Raw genomic sequence first — 18,581 nt, 5'->3', positions numbered from 1 at the left:
TGATCTTTTAGAATAAAATGATCAATAATAGAAGCTGTACCTGTGCATTGTTTTAGTGTTTTTTTTTTGATTATTTGTATTATTTAAATTAATTAATAAATTATTTGTTCAAATGTTTGTAGACAACTTATTAATGGATGATTCCAACTATTTTAAGTTGCACCCATTACTGCAACTCAAGTTTACAAGTGTCATCTTTTCACTGGTATAGCTAATCATACAATGGGGTTCCAGGGGCAATGGCCATAGCTAAAATCTAATTGGCCCCCTGAAGTGACCATGTTTTGTCATAAATTTTGTCTATGTACAGTAAAATAACATGTAAAAGAATGGATTTCTTTTTGTGCCAAAGTTTTACACAAAAATATAAAATCTGCAATAAAAATGCCAGATTGTATACATATAGAAGAAATAAATAAATAGAATCATACGAAGATATTTCAGAAGTAAAAAAATTTAGCAGTAAAATCCACAAAAATCCACAGAAAAAATCCAAGAAATTAAAAATTATAAGCAAAGCATTTTTTTAAATAACTGCAAATAATAATATATATATTTGATTTATTCTATACATTTTTTTCTGTTTGGAATTTGCTACATATTTTGTTTTATTTTATTATTAAAATGTTGATTGTCAGATTTTTTGGTTGCACAAAATTAATTCCATAGATTTTATGAATTACATTCAAGTTTTTGAACATGGTGGGACTGTTAAAATAATATGGTGCCCATTTGATGCACCTTACTCTGAAAAATCCTAGATTATAAGGGTCCCATAACTTTTGTCCATATATTGTACCTCTTCTAAAGCATTATTCACTTTGGAAAAACCCAGCAGGACAATGTTTGTCCACATACTGTAAGACTGTAAAGAACTATGTGTTATCTAAGGGTACTCTTATCTGTGTTATCTCTTAGGTGCTGTTAATTTGTGGTGTCTGAGGCTGGTAACTCTGATTAACTTATCCACTTGCTTCTCCTCTCCGGGGATGGTCCTAATGAGTGCCAGTTTCATCATCATGACATTTTTGATGGTCTTTGCCGTGACTGCACTTAAGGATACTTTTTTTTAAGTTCTTAAAGTGTTTTGAATTGACTGACCTCTGTATTTTTTCTTAAAGTATTGCTTTTTCTTTGCTTATATGAGTAGTTCATGATTTTCGTAATATGAATTACATTACTCAAAAAATCACTATTCACTGTATACCTGTAACTCTACCTCTTCACTACTTTACAACTGATGCTCTCAAACCTTAACATTAAAAGGCAAGAAATTCAAGTAATTAACTCTTGATGTGTTCAGCACAGCTGTTAACTGACACCTGAATTCCAGGTGATTCTACCTCATAAAGCTGTGTCACGTCTGGTGCTGTAGGCGCTTCTGATTCTCCCACACACAGCTCTAACGGAGGTTCTCAGTTAGACAACTACACTACCCAGAACGCACCACCCGCTGACATCACACACACTCATTCACGTGACACCTCACCTGCTACCTTCAGGAAGCCCCGAATACTGATTACCTGCAGTATAAAAGGACACTGCACGCACACTCCTGTGCCGAGTATTGTTTGGTTTATCCACTTTTATAGGCGTTATTTTCTCTGTGATTGTTTTTCATGTATGACCTTGCTTTTTGTTTCTTCGATGCCGATTTCTGCCTGTACCTCTGATTGTGGATTTACTGTGTCTGACCTGGACTGTTTAACGTTTCCGATTTTTGGATTATCTCTGATGCTGGCTTTCTCTTGTATGAACTCTGGACTGTCTCCCGTTTGTGGTATGGTCTTGTCTTCGTGGCTGTTGTTTTCCGGTGCTCTACTGTTTCTGTTTACGACTACCCCTGTACCATCCAAGCCTGTAATAAACATCCGTTTTATCTGTATCTGCGAGTGTCTGTATTCCGTCCCCATTATGACATTATGATATCAGCTGACTGATAAATGTGAATGATTTCATATGTTTTTTTTTATAGTTAGTATTAATCTACAATGCAGAACATTTTAAAATAATGACATTTTGACCTCTCCTTTTTATATCAAGCTGTGTAAACCTCCTCGTTAACAAAATTGGCACACACTCTAAAGTGTGTCAGTCTGTGGACGGTCAGCTGTTTCAGTTTGTCTGAAAGAGAGTCTGTTCTTCTGTGGGTACAATAGCATCATTGACCGTTTATCTATTCTCCCTCAGTCAGTAGTGAGTAGAGGTCAGTGGACAGGCCAGATCACATTAACACCACAGCGTTATGAGTATCGCCCACTATGTCACCTCCATGCTGTTCTACCTGGACGTGGTTCTTCCTCTCCGTGCTGCTGGTGCTGCACCTGCAGCAGGCCTGCTGCGCTCCAGATTTCTCTGGTAAGTGTGTGTGTGTGTGTGTGTGTGTGTGTGAGTGTGTGTTTTGCGTGATTGTGCACTGGGTAAATAAGAGCAGCTCCTCCCGTACACTGTGAACCCATACATTGTTTAAACTCAAATGATTTAAGTCTGTTTTACATAAATTTGAATATTTCTAAACAATACTCAACTATTTTGAGTTAGTTGAACATTTGTGAGCACACATACTCAATATAAGATATTCAAACTGAGACCTTTGAGTTGAACCAACTTATAATAATTGAGTTTAGTCTGTTTTGCCATTAGCAGCTTCTTTTCCATTGGCTTCTGTCACAATCTATTTGCATACTGGGTGTGTCCAACAGTTTCTGACAAACACTCACCATCAGTGTGTAGTGATTCCCCCCTGGGTTGCCTTAACCCTTGTGTGGTGTTCGGGTCTGTAGGACCCGTTTTCATTTTTCATCAAATGATACTAAAAAAAAGATTTTTTCTAACTCAAACTCATTGGCATTGTCTCATTTTTTGTGAAAAACATATATCAAAACACATTTTCGATAAACACACACTGTACCCCCCCCCCCCCCCCCACAGACACACACATTTATATTACATACAGTATGTTTGGCCAAGGGCTAATAAACATTGCTTCATTTGTAAATTTGAAACTAAACAAATTTTCTACTCATATCTTGAGTTTAATTCATTTTCTTTTACATTTTATTAAAAAACTAATAAAAAAAAGAATAGCACTTTTTGAAAGAAATGTAACATAAGAAAGGTAAAGGGCAAATATTAACCATGTAAGCTGTTTATATTGCTTGCACTTTAGGTGAAGCGAGCATGTGTAAAGCATTTTAATGTAGAATTGCTTAATTTTGCTGAATTAAATACAAGTTACAAAGTAAACGAGTAACAAAAATATAAAAGGGTTAAAAAGAAATCAAATTCCCCTTTAGTTGTAATAACTTGATGTTTTAATTTATGCTTTAATTTAAGCTAAATTGTCATTCCTCATTGCTTAAAAAATTGAACAAACCGGCTGCTTTAAAAAAGTTAAGTAAACTAAACTTATCTTACAGTCTTACATTATAACAAAAATAAAAAAAGTTAAATCAGCTTCCCCTTTAGTTGGAATAACTTGATGTTCTAAGTTATGCTAACTCAAGTTTTCATTACCCATTACTTAACTTTTTAAGGCAAACGGTTTCCTCATTTTTTTTAAAGTAAATTCAACTTATCCAGGCTAACAGCGCAGGAGAGAGTGTTTTATGAGATTTATCTCTCCCGCATCCTGTAACAGCAGCTGGCCGGGGTCGGGGTTTTAAAGAGACGAGCGTCCGGGTCATCCCCCTCATTGTTTTTAGAACAAACCGTTTAGGAAGACACTGTTATCTATCTATGCTTCTCTAAACCCAAACCCTGCCAAGAGTTTTAATGCTGCGTCTCGTGATTAATGCCTGGCTGTGAACATGCTGAGAAAGAGCAGATTCTGTAATGATTCACTACATGTTTCAAGTGTTATATTAACACTAATAAACTAATAACAACATTGTAAGAATGTTGAAGCAATAATACACTCGAGGAGGTTCATGCTATAACGTGTAGTATTGGCACCCCTAGTGAAAATCAGTAGGTTAAAGGATACTAAGCATTATTATGTGTGTTTGTAGCCACATTATTAATCAGTATATTTAAAGAGTGCTAAAATGGAACAGCTTTTTTTTGTACTTATTATACTTTAATTGTAAAAAAATATATATATTCTTAAACAGTCTTACTTAAATTGTGCTAGGTGTACTTAACTGTACTAAAATTAATTATAAAACTATTTTAAATATACTTAAGTACTATTTAAACATATTACATACTTCATGTATGTACCCCCATATTTTAAATATAAATATGCTCACAGTGAAATGATTATACATGTAAAGAGTATATATATATATAAAACTGTATCACTATTTATTATACACCAGGTATATTAGAATTAGTACTAAGAAGTGATGTTAAATATATATGTGATCTATTTACATTAGAGTACAAATATATATAGAGTATACTTTGTTGAGTATAAAAATATATTTCAATATATAGTACTACAATTTTTAGTGTGTTACAAAATTACTTACTTACATTTTTGGACATTTTTATAAATGTGTTATTTAACACTATACCTTATAATTTACTTATATTTATATTTTCCGAATTATAATTACAGAGCATTGAAATATAAACACCTCACAACTAAAAATGTGGGCATTTCCAAGCTGTTGCCTGGGGTTACACTTTATATAATTATATTCAGCTATCCTATGACTTTTGGCATATCTAAATTATTTCAGGCATTTCACTTATTATATGCAACCAGTTGGGATGTATTTATGTATTTATTTTATTACAGATTTGTTGATAAACCTTTTTCCCAGTGTGGGTATATAGTATTGTTTGTGATCAGAGCTGTGTTGGCCTGAGTCATACACAATGAATTTCAGAGCAGTTATCAGCCAAGAATAGCACATTGTGTTTAGACTTTATTTACTGTGTGTGTGTGTGTGTGTGTGTGTGTGTGTGCCTGGCTCTCAGGCCTGTAAATCTGCCCTCTGATCTCATACAACATTGGCTCGGCCCAATCATGAGTATTAGTGCCATTAGTACTGTCCAACAAACAGAGTGAACACTAGTGTTAGAAATCTCACTCCAGTTAACATAAGCAGTGGTGTATTGCTATCTTGGCAGCAGACAACACAGGTACACCACTGACTGAATACAACCTAGACTAACTTCCACAGTCAGGTGTTCATTGCTATCTTGGCAGTAAATTCAACACAAGTCAACACAGACGCATGCCCAACACACATACACCCCCACTTATTACACACACATAGAGAGGCAGCAGTGCAAATAAAATGCCCTTTAAAAAGTATTCACTTTTCTAAATAATAAACATTTAGTTTGTCACCCGTGACATCATGTGACACTCACTCAGTTTTAAAGGGTAAGAAACATTTTTATTTCTTATTTTCTTACTTTTCACAATTTGGAAAGTAATTTTAAAATGATAAAAGATATGGTGGGATACAGTACAAAAGTACTAACGTCCAAACTTTTGACTTGTGCTGTACTTAATGTACGAACATTTTGGGAAACTAATTCAATCTTGTTTAGTTTACAGTTTAAACTGTACAATAAACAGGGAATTTTTCCTTTTTAGTTTTTAAAAAAATTAGCTTGTGACCAGTCTCCTTTTTCAGATTCCAGATCAAAATATATATTTTTGTGATATAAACACACTGTAACACAGCATATAGAGTGCAGGAAATTCATAACATAACACAATAAGATAATACAATACATTAATTAACAGACAAAATGCTTCAACTTTTTATTGACTTTTTTCAACAAAATTATTAATTAACACGGGTGAAAACATAACTAATCCATTTGTATAACATTTGTTGATAATGTTTTAATTCATTATTAGTTATAATTTTCTTAAGCACCAAAATTTTGTAAAGTTTATTAGTGTTTTAAACTAAGGTCAATTAATAATTACTTAACCATTACTTAATCACGCAACCACATTATTTATCCATTTAATTAAGTTTTTTGTCTATTGTAAATTCTGTTATTTGTGACCCTTATATTGTAAAGTGTTACCCGTAAACGCTCTACATTGTGTTTATATTGTGAGTTTTCTGCAGTTAGATAAGTGTGTATAGGTGTGCTCTGTTTAATAAATCACCTGCTGAACCACACCTGCACTGATTAGATAAGAGAGGGCGTCGGCCTCAGCACTGTCATATTACCGGCCATCAGCAACAATAGCTGCTCAGATTAAGCACACATTACTGCGGCTGCACAATGCGTCTGCGCTCGGCCTGCAGCTAATGCACTTTCAATGCCCTGCTTGTTTGCTGAGTGCTGACATCAGCCCGGCTCTGTGCATCATCTGCTCGGTTCTCTCTGTGTTCTAGATTTCCTCTACACCATCCTGAGGAACCACACGGCTCACGCCTGCGACGGGGAGGAGCTGAGCATCAGGTGCCCCTCCAAAACCTCACTGGCCATCCTGTCTGCCTTCTACGGGCGGCGGGTGCCCAGTCAGCACTTGTGCCCGACCACAAACCTGAACGCCACAGAGGAAAGCATAGACTGCATGTCCCCCATAGCTATTCAGGTACATCAGTGGACATCTGATTTTGCTATTTATAGGTTTATGTTTGAATAAAATGAACATTGTTGTTTTATTCTATAAACTACAGACAACATTTCTCCCAAATTCCAAATAAAAATATTGTCATTTAGAGCATTTATTTGCAGAAAATGTTGCAGAAATGGCTGAAATAAAAAAAAACTTCAGAGCTTTCAGAACTCAAATAATGCAAAGAAAACAAGTTCATATTCATAAAGTTTTAAGAGTTTAGAAATTATAATATTTGGTGGAATAACCCTGGTGGTTTTTAACCACAGTTTTCATGCATCTTGGCATCATGTTCTCCTCCACCAGTCTTACACACTGCTTTTGGATAACTTTATGCCAGTCTTGGTTTTCAATTTGGTAAAATGAAAGAAACTTTTCATTTTTAAGTGCTCTCTTTTTTTCCAGAGCTGTACATGTAGTGATTTATTACAGCTTCTCACAGAAAGTTTTAACAAATATTATTATGTTGTACAGCAGTAATTATTCTTTACAATAACCAGATATAATTTAAATGGTGTCTTGAGTTGCCAATAAAATACTGTAAAATTATGATTGAAATATACAGTAATGCATGCAATGTGTATTAATGTGTGGAACAATTGTGTCTCTTCACCCTAAGCTTTTACACAAACGCTAATAAAATATGTTCTTTAATATCATGGTGTGGTGCTCCAAAACCAAATGAAAACTTTTGATACACTTTCTAAAAATGAAAGTTGATTGGTAAGCGTCTCTGCTCTCCCATTTTGTGAGGAACCAAAAAGATCTGGGTGAAAATCTGCTCATTTGTTTGTTTCACATCCAGAGTGAAACACAAAATATATTGTTTATTTAATAAATATGTGATTTAGTTCCTTATAAGTGACCAAATACACTGACATGCCAAAATCCATAGCTCAGGAACTCGTATAATATATCCCGTGACCTTTGTCATGTCGCATGGAAGCTAACAAATGCTGCACTGACCTGTGGGATATGTGTGTGGGGTCTCCTGCATTAGACGTGAATGTGATTTATGGATTTCTCTTCACCACGGATACCATAGCAACACCTTACCAACCACCTGGCAACACCTTACCAACTACCTAGCTACACCTCAGCAACCACCTAGCAACCACTGCAGACACCATAGCAACCACCATGGACACCATAGCAACACCTTAGCAACCATCTATAAACACTTTCCAACCATATAGCAACCACTATAGAAACTACAAAGCAACCAACATTGATACCATAGCAACACTTTAGCAATATTGAAGACTATACAGTATTAAAGCTAAACAGGAACACATACAGAACTATTCTGTAAAAAAAAAAACATGTTAAACAAACCAGATATATATATGTGTATAAAATATATGTTTTATGCTTTAGATAATAATAATTAAAATAATTACAATTGACACTTTTTTGTATTTCTGTGTGAGCAGAAGGTGATGTCAGAGTGTCAGGACCGGAGGACGTGTCAGATTCCTGTGGTCAGCGCTGTATTTGGGCAGGACCCCTGCCCTGAAACCAGCAAGTACATCATCGTCTCTTACAAATGCCGGCCAGGTGAGAGCATACCTGTACAGCACACCTGTGCAGCACACCTGTACAGCACACCTGCACATCACAACTGTACAGCACACCTGTACAGCACACCTGTATAGCACACCCGTACAGCACACCTGCACAGCACACCTGTACAGCACACCTGTACAGCACACCTGCACAGCACACCTGTACAGCACAATTGTACAGCACAACTGTACCGCACACCTGCACAGCACACCTGTACAGCACACCTGTACAGCACAACTGTACAGCACAACTGTACTGCACACCTGTACAGCACACCTGTACAGCACAACTGTACTGCACACCTGTACAGCACACCTGTACAGCACACCTGCACAGCACACCTGTACAGCACACCTGCACAACACCTGTACTGCACAACTGTACAGCACACCTGTACAGCACAACTGTACTCCACACCTGTACAGCACACCTTGCACAGCACAACTGTACAGCAGAACTGTACAGCAGAACTGTACAGCAGAACTGTACAGCACACCTGTACTGCAAACCTGCACAGCACACCTGTACAGCACACCTGCACAGCACAACTGTACAGCACAACTGTACTGCACACCTGTACAGCACACCTGTACAGCACACCTGCACAGCACACCTGTACAGCACACCTGCACAGCACACCTGTACAGCACAACTGTACAGCACAACTGTACTCCACAACTGTACTGCACAACTGTACAGCACACCTGTACAGCACAACTGTACAGCACACCTGTACAACACAACTGTACAGCAGAACTGTACAGCAAACCTGTACTGCAAACCTGCACAGCACACCTGTACAGCACACCTGTACAGCACACCTGCACAGCACAACTGTACAGCACACCTGTACAACACAACTGTACAGCAGAACTGTACAGCAAACCTGTACTGCAAACCTGCACAGCACACCTGTACAGCACAGCTGTACAGCACACCTGTACAGCACAGCTTCACTGCTATACTGTGTCTATGTCTGTCTTGATGTGGTTGCTAAGATACCAGTCTGTGATGTGATCTCTGTGTGTGTTCCTCCTCTGTTTGAAGTGCATCATCGCTCGAGGACGGTGTGTGAGAACGAGAGGCTGAGACTGGCCTGTAAGAACGACACTGTTCTCGCCATCTACTCCGCCACGTTCGGACACCTGGAGCAGGACCACTACGAGTGTCCTCAGGGGGACAGCGCCAAGCCTGACATGGGTGTGGGTCTATTCTAAAACAACTCAGCTCTGCCATCTAGTGCACAGAGACTGCAGTAACAGCCTGTTTAGTCTGTAAAGTATTGTAAATATATCCTGAAGTCATCTAGACCAGTGTTTCTCAAACATTCTCAAAGCAATGTACCACCCATGACCATACCAAAACCTTAAAGTACTACCTGTTGGGGCTGCTTTATATGCCTTACCCACCTTGAAATCTGCAAATGCAGTATTCCTTGAAACATGTCGGAAATCTTGAGACAATCTTGAGGGAAATAACAAGAGTGTATGACAGTGTAGTGGACTACAGAGTCTATATGGCACCACCTTGAACTCTAAGCTTAAAACGATATTACTATTATTTCAGTACAGAAACTATTATGAATTGTGTGGAGTTCCACAGGGTTCAATTGTAGAGTCTATAAAAGTGTAAACAACATTTTACATTTCAGTCATTATTATTTTGTGCATGCATTCAATTTTCTGAGGTTGTCTGGTGTATCACCCTTAAATACTTTGTATACCACCAGTGGTACACCTACCACAGTTTTAGAACCAATAATCCAGACTATGAAGGAACACACAGTGAATCATGTAGTAACTTACAAGTGTTAAACAAACCTAAATACTCTGTGAAGAAGCATTTAGATACTCTTGCAGCGTCTAAGGCTGGTAACTCTGATGAACTTATTCTCTACAACAGAGGAAACTATTGCTCTTCCTTTCCTGGGGCAGTCCTGATGAGAGCCAGTTCCATCATAGCGTTTTTGATTGTCTTTGCGGTGACTGCAATTGAGGATACTTTCAAAGTTCTAATCATAAAACATATTCTGGTTTGTTTGAGACTGTTTGTGTACTGAATAATTCCATATGTGTTTCTTTATAGTTTGGATGACTTTAACATTTTAAAATAGTGAAAAAAACACTGAATTTAAGGTATCTAAACTTTTGACTGGTACTGTACATAAACACAACAGAATGTCCAAAATTCTATCCGAAAAATGGGACAGTATAAACAATTCTAATTATTTGTTTCCAGAATTGTCTTTGACTTTTTTGTTCAACTTATTTTTAATATGCATCCATTCCTGCATTGCATGCAATATATGTTGTCTTCAAGACCTCCATGCATCCATGCATCAACAAGACAATGCAAAACCACATGCTGGACACAGTAAATTTTTTATAATTAAATAAAAACATTTATTTTTCTATGCCTGCTTTTATCTATACGTGTTAATTTCATCACTATACAGGGTGTAAACAGTGGTGTAAACTTGTGAACCCGTCTGTAATGTAATGTAATCCTGATCTCTCTGTTTCAGAGTGTTTGTCTCCGTCAGCTCTGAGACGGGTGTCCCGGCGGTGTCACGGCCGGACAAACTGCTCAGTGCTGGCTGATATTCAGAACTTCGGTGACCCCTGCTTCCCCGGCACCAGGAAACATCTGCGGGTGTCGTTCACGTGTGGTGAGTGACGAGAGAGAGTTCAGCAAAACAAGAAATCCTTAACACGCAGTAGAGCAACATCCGCAAAACCAGCCATAATATAGTATTATACTATGTTTTGTGATAATAGTATTCATGGTGATATAAAAATTTTCTATAAATATTTTAATATTTTTTAAGATAATACACCTGCAACAATATAAATGCTATATGAAATATTAATATTGTTGCCAAAAATAATGTAATCTAATGTAATAAATAATGTAATGTAGCAAAAATACTAAAGCACAAAATATTACTAAAGTGCACGTACACTACAAAACCCCCATTTTTTTCTGTCTATTTTTGCTATTTAATCTCTTTAGGTCCAGTCAATAACCTGAAATGGTACAAAATCCAGTGAACTTAAATAATACAAAAGTTGAAAACAAGTTTTTTTTTAAAAGCAGACAGAAAGACAGAAAGACAGACAGACAGACAGATAGCACTTACACAAGAGAGCACAGTAATAAACGAATCAATGATGCATGGATGGATGTATGGATGGATGGATGGGTAGGTAGGTATAGGTAAGTATGCAGTAATAAAATTATTTATAAGATAAGAAAATAAAAAACAGAAAGACAGACAGATTGATCAATAGATTGATAAACGGATAGATTGATTGATAGGTTAATTGATTAATTGATAGTCGTTACACAATAAAGCACAGGTATGGATGGATGGATGGATGGATGGATGGATGGATGCGCTAGTAAGTACATAGATAGATTATAAGACAATAACTATAGATTATAATATATTCACTACAAATAGTACCAACCAAACACAGAAAAAATATTTCACTTAATACAAAGAATGCAACATATCTACAATGTACACATATCACTATAACCTATACATAAAAATGATGTAAAAATATGCATTAAACCCTGATATTACTGCATTACAATATATTGTGTACACCCATATTATGCAGTTCTGATACAGGATCCTGTTAAATCTCAGTTCATGCTTTTGCTTTGTGTTTTCTGAATCCAGTTCCCCGGTATCTGCTGGAAGACGTGGGACGAGGCGACACAGATCCTTTCCTGATCTCAGATTATACACACGGTAAGATATGCAGTAACTAAAGCCAGAGGACAGCCCTAACACTGGTGCATTTTACCATATATACCAAAGAGGAGAATACACTGACATGCCAAAAGTCATGGTACAGGAATGATCATCATTTCCTGTGACTTTTATCCCCATCCCGTGTCTCATGGAAGCTAAAAAGGAACGCTGCACTGAGCTGTGGCATATATGTGTGTGTAGGATCTTACATTGAATGTGGATGTAATTGATTTCTCACTGAATACAATGTAACAAGACAACACCTCACAACCTGTGTGGTGTTCCCAAGCCATCCCATGATATCCCATGACTTTTGGCACTGTGCTTGCACAGTAATTAACCTTGTGTGTAGCAGTTTATTAGTGTCTTTGAACCTGGCTGCCACAGAAAGCTTTATTATTTATTAATAAAGAGTCTATCATATTTATTTGCAACAGTTTTGTTTATTGGTTATTAATCATTATTCACTGAAATGAATACATAAATGATCTGCTAGATAGATAGATAGATAGATAGATAGATAGATAGATAGATAGATAGATAGATAGATAGATAGATAGATAGATAGATAGATAGATAGATAGATAGATAGATAGATAGATAACTTTAAATTATAATATATTCACAACAAATAATACCATTCAAGCATAGATACAAAAAATGCAATATATATATATATATATATATATATATATATATATATATATATATATATATATATATATATATATATATATATATATATATATATATATATATAGAAATAATGTATACAATAATGTTTTTTACCTTTAATCTTGAATTTCTTCAATTACTAAATGCACATTATTAATGTAAGTAGTTTTGGACAAAACGTCTGCTAAATGTAATGTAATGTAATATAATATAATAAAGATAACTTACGTACAATGATACATATATCACTATAGACAAAACATATGTAAAAAATGTGCATTTATTTGCTAATAAAGAGTTTATTTCCCCTGTCTATCATATTTTATTTGCATATTTATTAGTTTTGTTTATTGGTTATTATTTGTATTAAATAGTAATACATTTTTTTTCTCTAATAACAGCAAACTGATACATCATTATAGCACTGGAATAACTTTGTGTATCTTCTTTGAACAGTACTTAAACTTGTATGTTGCAGTTTATTAGTGTCTTTACACTAAGCTGTCGCATAAAGCTTTATTATTTATTAATAAAGAGTTTAATTTCTCTGTCTATCAAATTTAGTTATTTTATTTGGTTATTAATCATTGTAACACTGAAATAACTTGTGTATCTTTTGTATCTATAACTCAATATTTTGTATAACTCCTCCATAAATAATCTGCTCTTAGTTGGGCTCTTATATAATATATATTTGAATGGAAATCAGCTGAACTTTCTGCCTGAATCCAACACGTCTCAAACCAAGGAGACTAGACACCATTAAACATTCATAAAGGAAACTCTCCATCTTATTTTTTTATGGATAATTCATGGAAGCATTTTTCATATGGCAGCAGTGTGCAGTTCACTTCACGTTTTATACAGCAGGAATAAGAGTATGAATATATATCATCACTGCTAGAGATTTATGAGGAAGTGCTGATAAGCTGAGTGCTGAGGCTGCTCCGCTCTCCCCCCTGCAGGCGGCTGGTACACTGGGCCTGGAGTTTACAGGCCACAAAACATTTTCACCAACACTTTGGAAATCTTTTCCCAGGTGCAGGGTAGGTTAGCTAGTCTGGCATGTCTTTAATACAACATATAACTTTATTAGATTTTTGTGTTCCTTTATTTTTATGATTTACTGAGACCAGCAGACAGCAATGGACTTCCCTCTGTACTAATTGTGGTAACATTGACTTGTGTAATACTGAGAAGTAGTATTGGGACACTTTAGTTACTATTGGTTTCTTCTGCATTATATATTACTTTAAAAAGCCTAGTGTTGAGCTGAAATAATCAGTCCTAATATAAAATATATCTATACGATTCATTGTTTTAAATACCTATAAAAACATGAATCTGAGACAAAGATAATCCATGTGAACATTACACTCAGTAAAGGAACGATATTGAATGTAGTTGGTGTGGCAATATATATGGATCATACATTTTATTAATATTAATCTATATTTATATAGCATTAGAAAAAAATCAGAGCTTTTGAGAAAGCATTTGAAAAGGGCTTGAGTGCATTGTTCTGGTTAAAACAAATACAGGAGTGCAGTTCTCCTGATTCAATAAAATTGAATATATAGTTATATATTATATAGTTTAGTATATAGTTTATATATACAGCTACGGAGAACTACTTCAAAATTATCCGTTTCTATGATTTTACTATTTACAGGTTTATGTTTGAGTAAAATCAACAACTACAGACAACATTTCTCCCAAATTCCAAATAAAAATATTGCTATTTAGAGCATTTATTCGCAGAAAATCAGAAATAGTCCAAAAAGAAAAAAGATGCAGAGCTTGCAGACCTCAAATAATGCACAAAAAAAAAGTTCATATTTATAAAATTTTAAGAGTTCAGAAATCAATATTTGGTGGAATAACCCTGATTTTTAATCATGGCTTTCATGCATCTTGGCAACATGTTCTCCTCCACCAGTCTTACACACTGCTTTTGGGTAACTTTATGCCTTTACTCCTGGTGGTCGTCCACCTCCTTTTGATTATATTTAGAGGTTTTGAATGGGGTTCGGATCTGAAGATTGACCGTCAACTTATTTGAATCAGTCAGCAACAGCAGGATGACGTCAAGTGACCTACAAAAAGAATGGCAACAAAAATATTGTTGGTAGTATATAGAATTGAACAACTATATTCATTTTACTCAAACATACAGTATACCAATAAATAGACATTTAGAATAATTGATCATTTTATATAGTCTCTTTATGTTTTTTCTGGAGCTGTATATAAAGAGATTTATTTTAATGTTTTTTTATATTTTAGATTTTTGTTCCACACACACATTAACACATAAAGGCATAAACTAAACTGTATTCAGAAAGTGTCCCAAGACTACTTTTCAGCTCTGTGTGAAACAAATGAAAGCTCTGTGTACTGTGAAAGATAAATCATCATATAAGCTTAATTAAATTTATGTCACATTTCCAATTAGTCAAATGGAGCAGAGTCAAGATTTATAGACTTTTGCTATTAAAAGTGAATATAAATAAAAAAATTCTTCTTGTTTTTCTTGAGTGTGTCATCCTTCCACAATTCCACAAGTCTGATCATTCTTTATATGATGGATAGAGTGAATAAATCAGTCTGGAAATGTTCGATCTTTCTTCTTTCTTCTTCTTTTCTATTCTCTAAGGTCTCCCGGAGACGGTGGCTCTGTACTTCGTGTCGGGAATCTGCGCCGGCCTGGTGTTCCTGCTGTGTCTGTTCGGGCTGAAGTCCACTCTGGTGCGGGACGTGAAGGACCTGGTGTCTGAGCTGGAGGACGAGCTGAAGGCCGCCCGCAGGTCCCGCAGGGGACTGATCGAGGACTTTGATGACGATTATTCTTCTCTGGACTCCGGCTTTCGTCACCTCACTCGCTCCTACCGCGCCGCAGACATGCTCAGTCCAGAGATGGTCATGACTGTGGTGATGGAGGACAAAAGGACGGAGGAGGACAGGGACAGAGCAGAACTGCCGAACGGAGACCTCTGGCCGCACTGTAACTCCAGCCCTTACGCCTTCCACAAAACCACGGCTTCTTCTACCTGAGACTCAAATCTGAACAAAAAGCAACTTTACTAACAACAGACTAAATCTAATTATCTTATTCCTGCATTAATGAAGCAATGGAACAAACCTGAGTGAAGCCAAATGTCACAAACATTATGGTGCTCTGAAATGAATTAAAAAATGTAAAAAAAAGTGTAGGTCCATTCCACTGAACGGGTGCCATTTCTAGTTGTAACTCTTCCAAATTAAACTTTTTTTAAAAATATATATATATATATAATTTTCAACTCTAAATTGAATAATGCGTATTAAACTATTCAAAACATGTATTGGTCAAACTCAGGCAGCTTTACTTAAGTTTTACACGGTTTCTAATCTGAAGATAGTTACAAAACTCCTGTGACATATAAAAAGCTTGTTTACATTAGAAAAAAACACTTATTCCTTGAATTTTTCTTTAATGTCTTTATGTTAAAGAAATAGTTGCATGTTCAAATTATTGATATTTATGACAAAAGAATCATTCCTGGTAATGGCACTCATTTCTGTTACTGGCACTCACTTCTGTTACTGGCACTCACTCCTGTTACTGTCACTTAGTCCTGTTACTTTGTATGTTTTGAGTAACAGGAATGATTTTTTGGATAGAATTTGCAAAACCATGAAAAATATCTAAATGGGAATCTTTTCCCAGGTGCAGGGTAGGTTAGCTAGTCTGGCATTGTTAATACAACAAATAACGTTATTAGATGTTTGTGTTTCGTTTTTGTATGATTTACTGACACCAGAAGTTAGCAATGGACTTCCCTCTGTACTAATTATGGTAAGGTTGACTTGTATAATACTGAGAAGTAGTACTGGGATGCCCCAGTTATTATTGTTTTGTTAAATTATTTATTGAAGACTAGACTATTAGACTTTCACCACCATTCTGAATTCTATATTTCTTTAAGCCTAATGTTGAGCTGAAACAGAAATTAAAGTAACAGGAAATAGTTTATAGCATAGAATTTGCAAAAACATGAAAAATAGCTAAATAGTGGCTATGCTAATAGCACGAGGGAATTGAGCACATTCTAGTGATTTTCCAAAAATGTGTATTTTAAGAATAAACAAATAAAATCTAAAAATTAATTTAGGTAACAGGACTGAGTGTTGAGATTGAACTCTCAGTTATCGTTACAATAAGATCAAATATACAGAAAAACTAATGAGTGAAATTAATTTTGGTCTTCCTGTGATCTTCAGAAAAAACAGCTGATGTCACTTCCTGTTGTAGAATGTTCCAGACTCAGGACTGAGTGAAACCCAGAGACACAACTACTCTAAAATGTGTATTTTAACTTAAACATTATGAATTCATTATGAAAAAAAAAAAACATTTTAAAGCATAGGTGGGATTTGGATTCACACAACAATGCAAAAAAAAAAAACATCTCTGAGGGATTTTAATAATTATATTTCATGGTAAAGTTTATAGTTAGAGAGTGGGGACAGGTAACAAATGCTTTTTTTTCAGTGTTCTAAGTAGTTTTTATTAATGTTTTTAATTTCACATTTTACTTTTGCAATTAGGTCAATGTACAAGACGCTATTTTTAATAATAAAATGTATTTTAAAGCTATTTCGGGCGCACATTTATATATGTAATTTCCTAAGGACAGAAATGGCACCGATTCTGTGGAATGGCCCTGTAATTTAAACACAGTAAATAATAAGTAATGTATGCAAAATTATACTCTTAAATAAAAAAAAAATTGAATGTATATTTAATCATGTCTAATTAGTCAGATTTTTTTCAATGGAGCAGAGGAAAATGCCTTTATAACAAATATTATGGAGGTCAGTATATATATACTCATTAATATAAGGAGTTTCTCACATAAAGACAATTTGCTATGGTGTAATTGTATGCTATGGTTTTACTTTAACATTAATCTACAATACTCAACAAAAGCTACATGGTTATGCAATGTTCCATCAATTCAGCATCAATTCAAAAGTTTTTCTTATTATACAGGTTTTATTTCTAAGAGATGAAAGTCTAATGCGTTTCTTGTAATGTTTTTTTGTAAAATGTACAGACATAATAAATACATTTAAAACATGTAATATATGGCAGTATGTTTTTGTCAGAATATTTTGTGGTGTGTTTTGCAGACAGATTAATTTGCTTATTCTAAAATTGATCATATGATTTGTGTTTGGCCAGCAGAGGGAGGCTTCTCCATTTAACACAGACTGAACACTGTTCTATAGTAAACTGTACAGAACTGAAACTGAAACTTTTATTTGTCTATATATTTATAATCATAAAAAACATATAGGCGTGGTCTGAACTTGTTTGTACATCATTGAAAGTCATCATTAAATGGTTTCTATCTATCATTTATAAAGGCAGCATTTTAATCAGCTGACTAATATTTTAATTTTATTTATTGAATCATGGTCATTTGTTTTGTTACAGTGTGACAGTAATAACTGTCATTAATGATTCAAACTGTGAATCATTTCCATTTTTGCTGCAGTTTTTAGATGATCTTATCTTATATTTTTGCTACTGTTGTTTGAAAGAACCTGCTTACTAAGAATTTCTTACTGTCACAAGTTTATTACACCTTTGAATTACACTAAAATAATGGTAGTGGGGTGTGGGGGCTATTTTTAAGGTGAAAAGGAGATAATGAAGTTGTGGGGACGAATCCCCACCACTTAATTATCTGGTTCCCACACCTTAATAAGTCACCCCATGATTTAATTGTGGGGACAAGATAATTAAATTATGGCGACAACATATATGGTCAGGACTTAATGATCTCCTTCCCACGCCTTAATAAGTTCATCCATTTAATCAAGCCATTGAATGAGATAAATAATTTGGGACTTATTTAGATGGGTTAATAATTAATAATAATCTTGGGGATGACTTAAGGCATAAGGCATAGGAACGAGACAATTAAGTTTCCCCACACTTTAATAAGTCATCCCCACCACTTAATATTCTTGTTCCTACACCTT

The 18,581-nt window shown here is 35.1% G+C and overlaps 1 protein-coding gene across 2 annotated transcripts; it reads left to right on the top strand.

Annotated features, from left to right (window-relative positions):
• The first annotated feature begins 2,185 nt into the window (after positions 1 to 2,185).
• Positions 2,186 to 15,816, top strand: si:ch73-335m24.2 (protein eva-1 homolog C). 2 transcript variants are annotated; one of them, XM_007254441.4, is made up of 8 exons: positions 2,186 to 2,358; positions 6,318 to 6,520; positions 7,978 to 8,101; positions 9,158 to 9,310; positions 10,635 to 10,778; positions 11,799 to 11,870; positions 13,514 to 13,594; positions 15,205 to 15,816. In XM_007254441.4, exons 1-8 carry the CDS (start codon positions 2,262 to 2,264, stop codon positions 15,600 to 15,602), a joined length of 1,272 nt encoding a protein of 423 aa, XP_007254503.3. In that variant the 5' UTR covers positions 2,186 to 2,261; the 3' UTR covers positions 15,603 to 15,816. The 2 variants fall into 2 exon arrangements, with proteins under 2 accessions (XP_007254503.3, XP_007254504.3); XM_007254442.4 differs by lacking the exon at positions 13,514 to 13,594 and having other exon boundaries at positions 2,187 to 2,358.
• The last annotated feature ends 2,765 nt before the right edge of the window (positions 15,817 to 18,581 follow it).

Source organism: Astyanax mexicanus, chromosome 10 (assembly GCF_023375975.1).
Source record: "Astyanax mexicanus isolate ESR-SI-001 chromosome 10, AstMex3_surface, whole genome shotgun sequence".
NCBI lineage: Eukaryota > Metazoa > Chordata > Actinopteri > Characiformes > Acestrorhamphidae > Astyanax > Astyanax mexicanus.
This window is presented reverse-complemented; position numbering and strand designations above follow the sequence as displayed.

What these genes read in the sequence shown, in the direction of transcription:
- si:ch73-335m24.2 (XM_007254441.4), top strand. Translation starts at nt 2,262, where the DNA reads ATGTCACCTCCATGCTGTTCTACCTGGACGTGGTTCTTCCTCTCCGTG. An exon ending in CTCTTACAAATGCCGGCCAG is followed by an intron (nt 8,102 to 9,157) that starts GTGAGAGCATAC and finishes CTCTGTTTGAAG; the next exon opens with TGCATCATCGCTCGAGGACG. An exon ending in CAGCGCCAAGCCTGACATGG is followed by an intron (nt 9,311 to 10,634) that starts GTGTGGGTCTAT and finishes TCTCTGTTTCAG; the next exon opens with AGTGTTTGTCTCCGTCAGCT.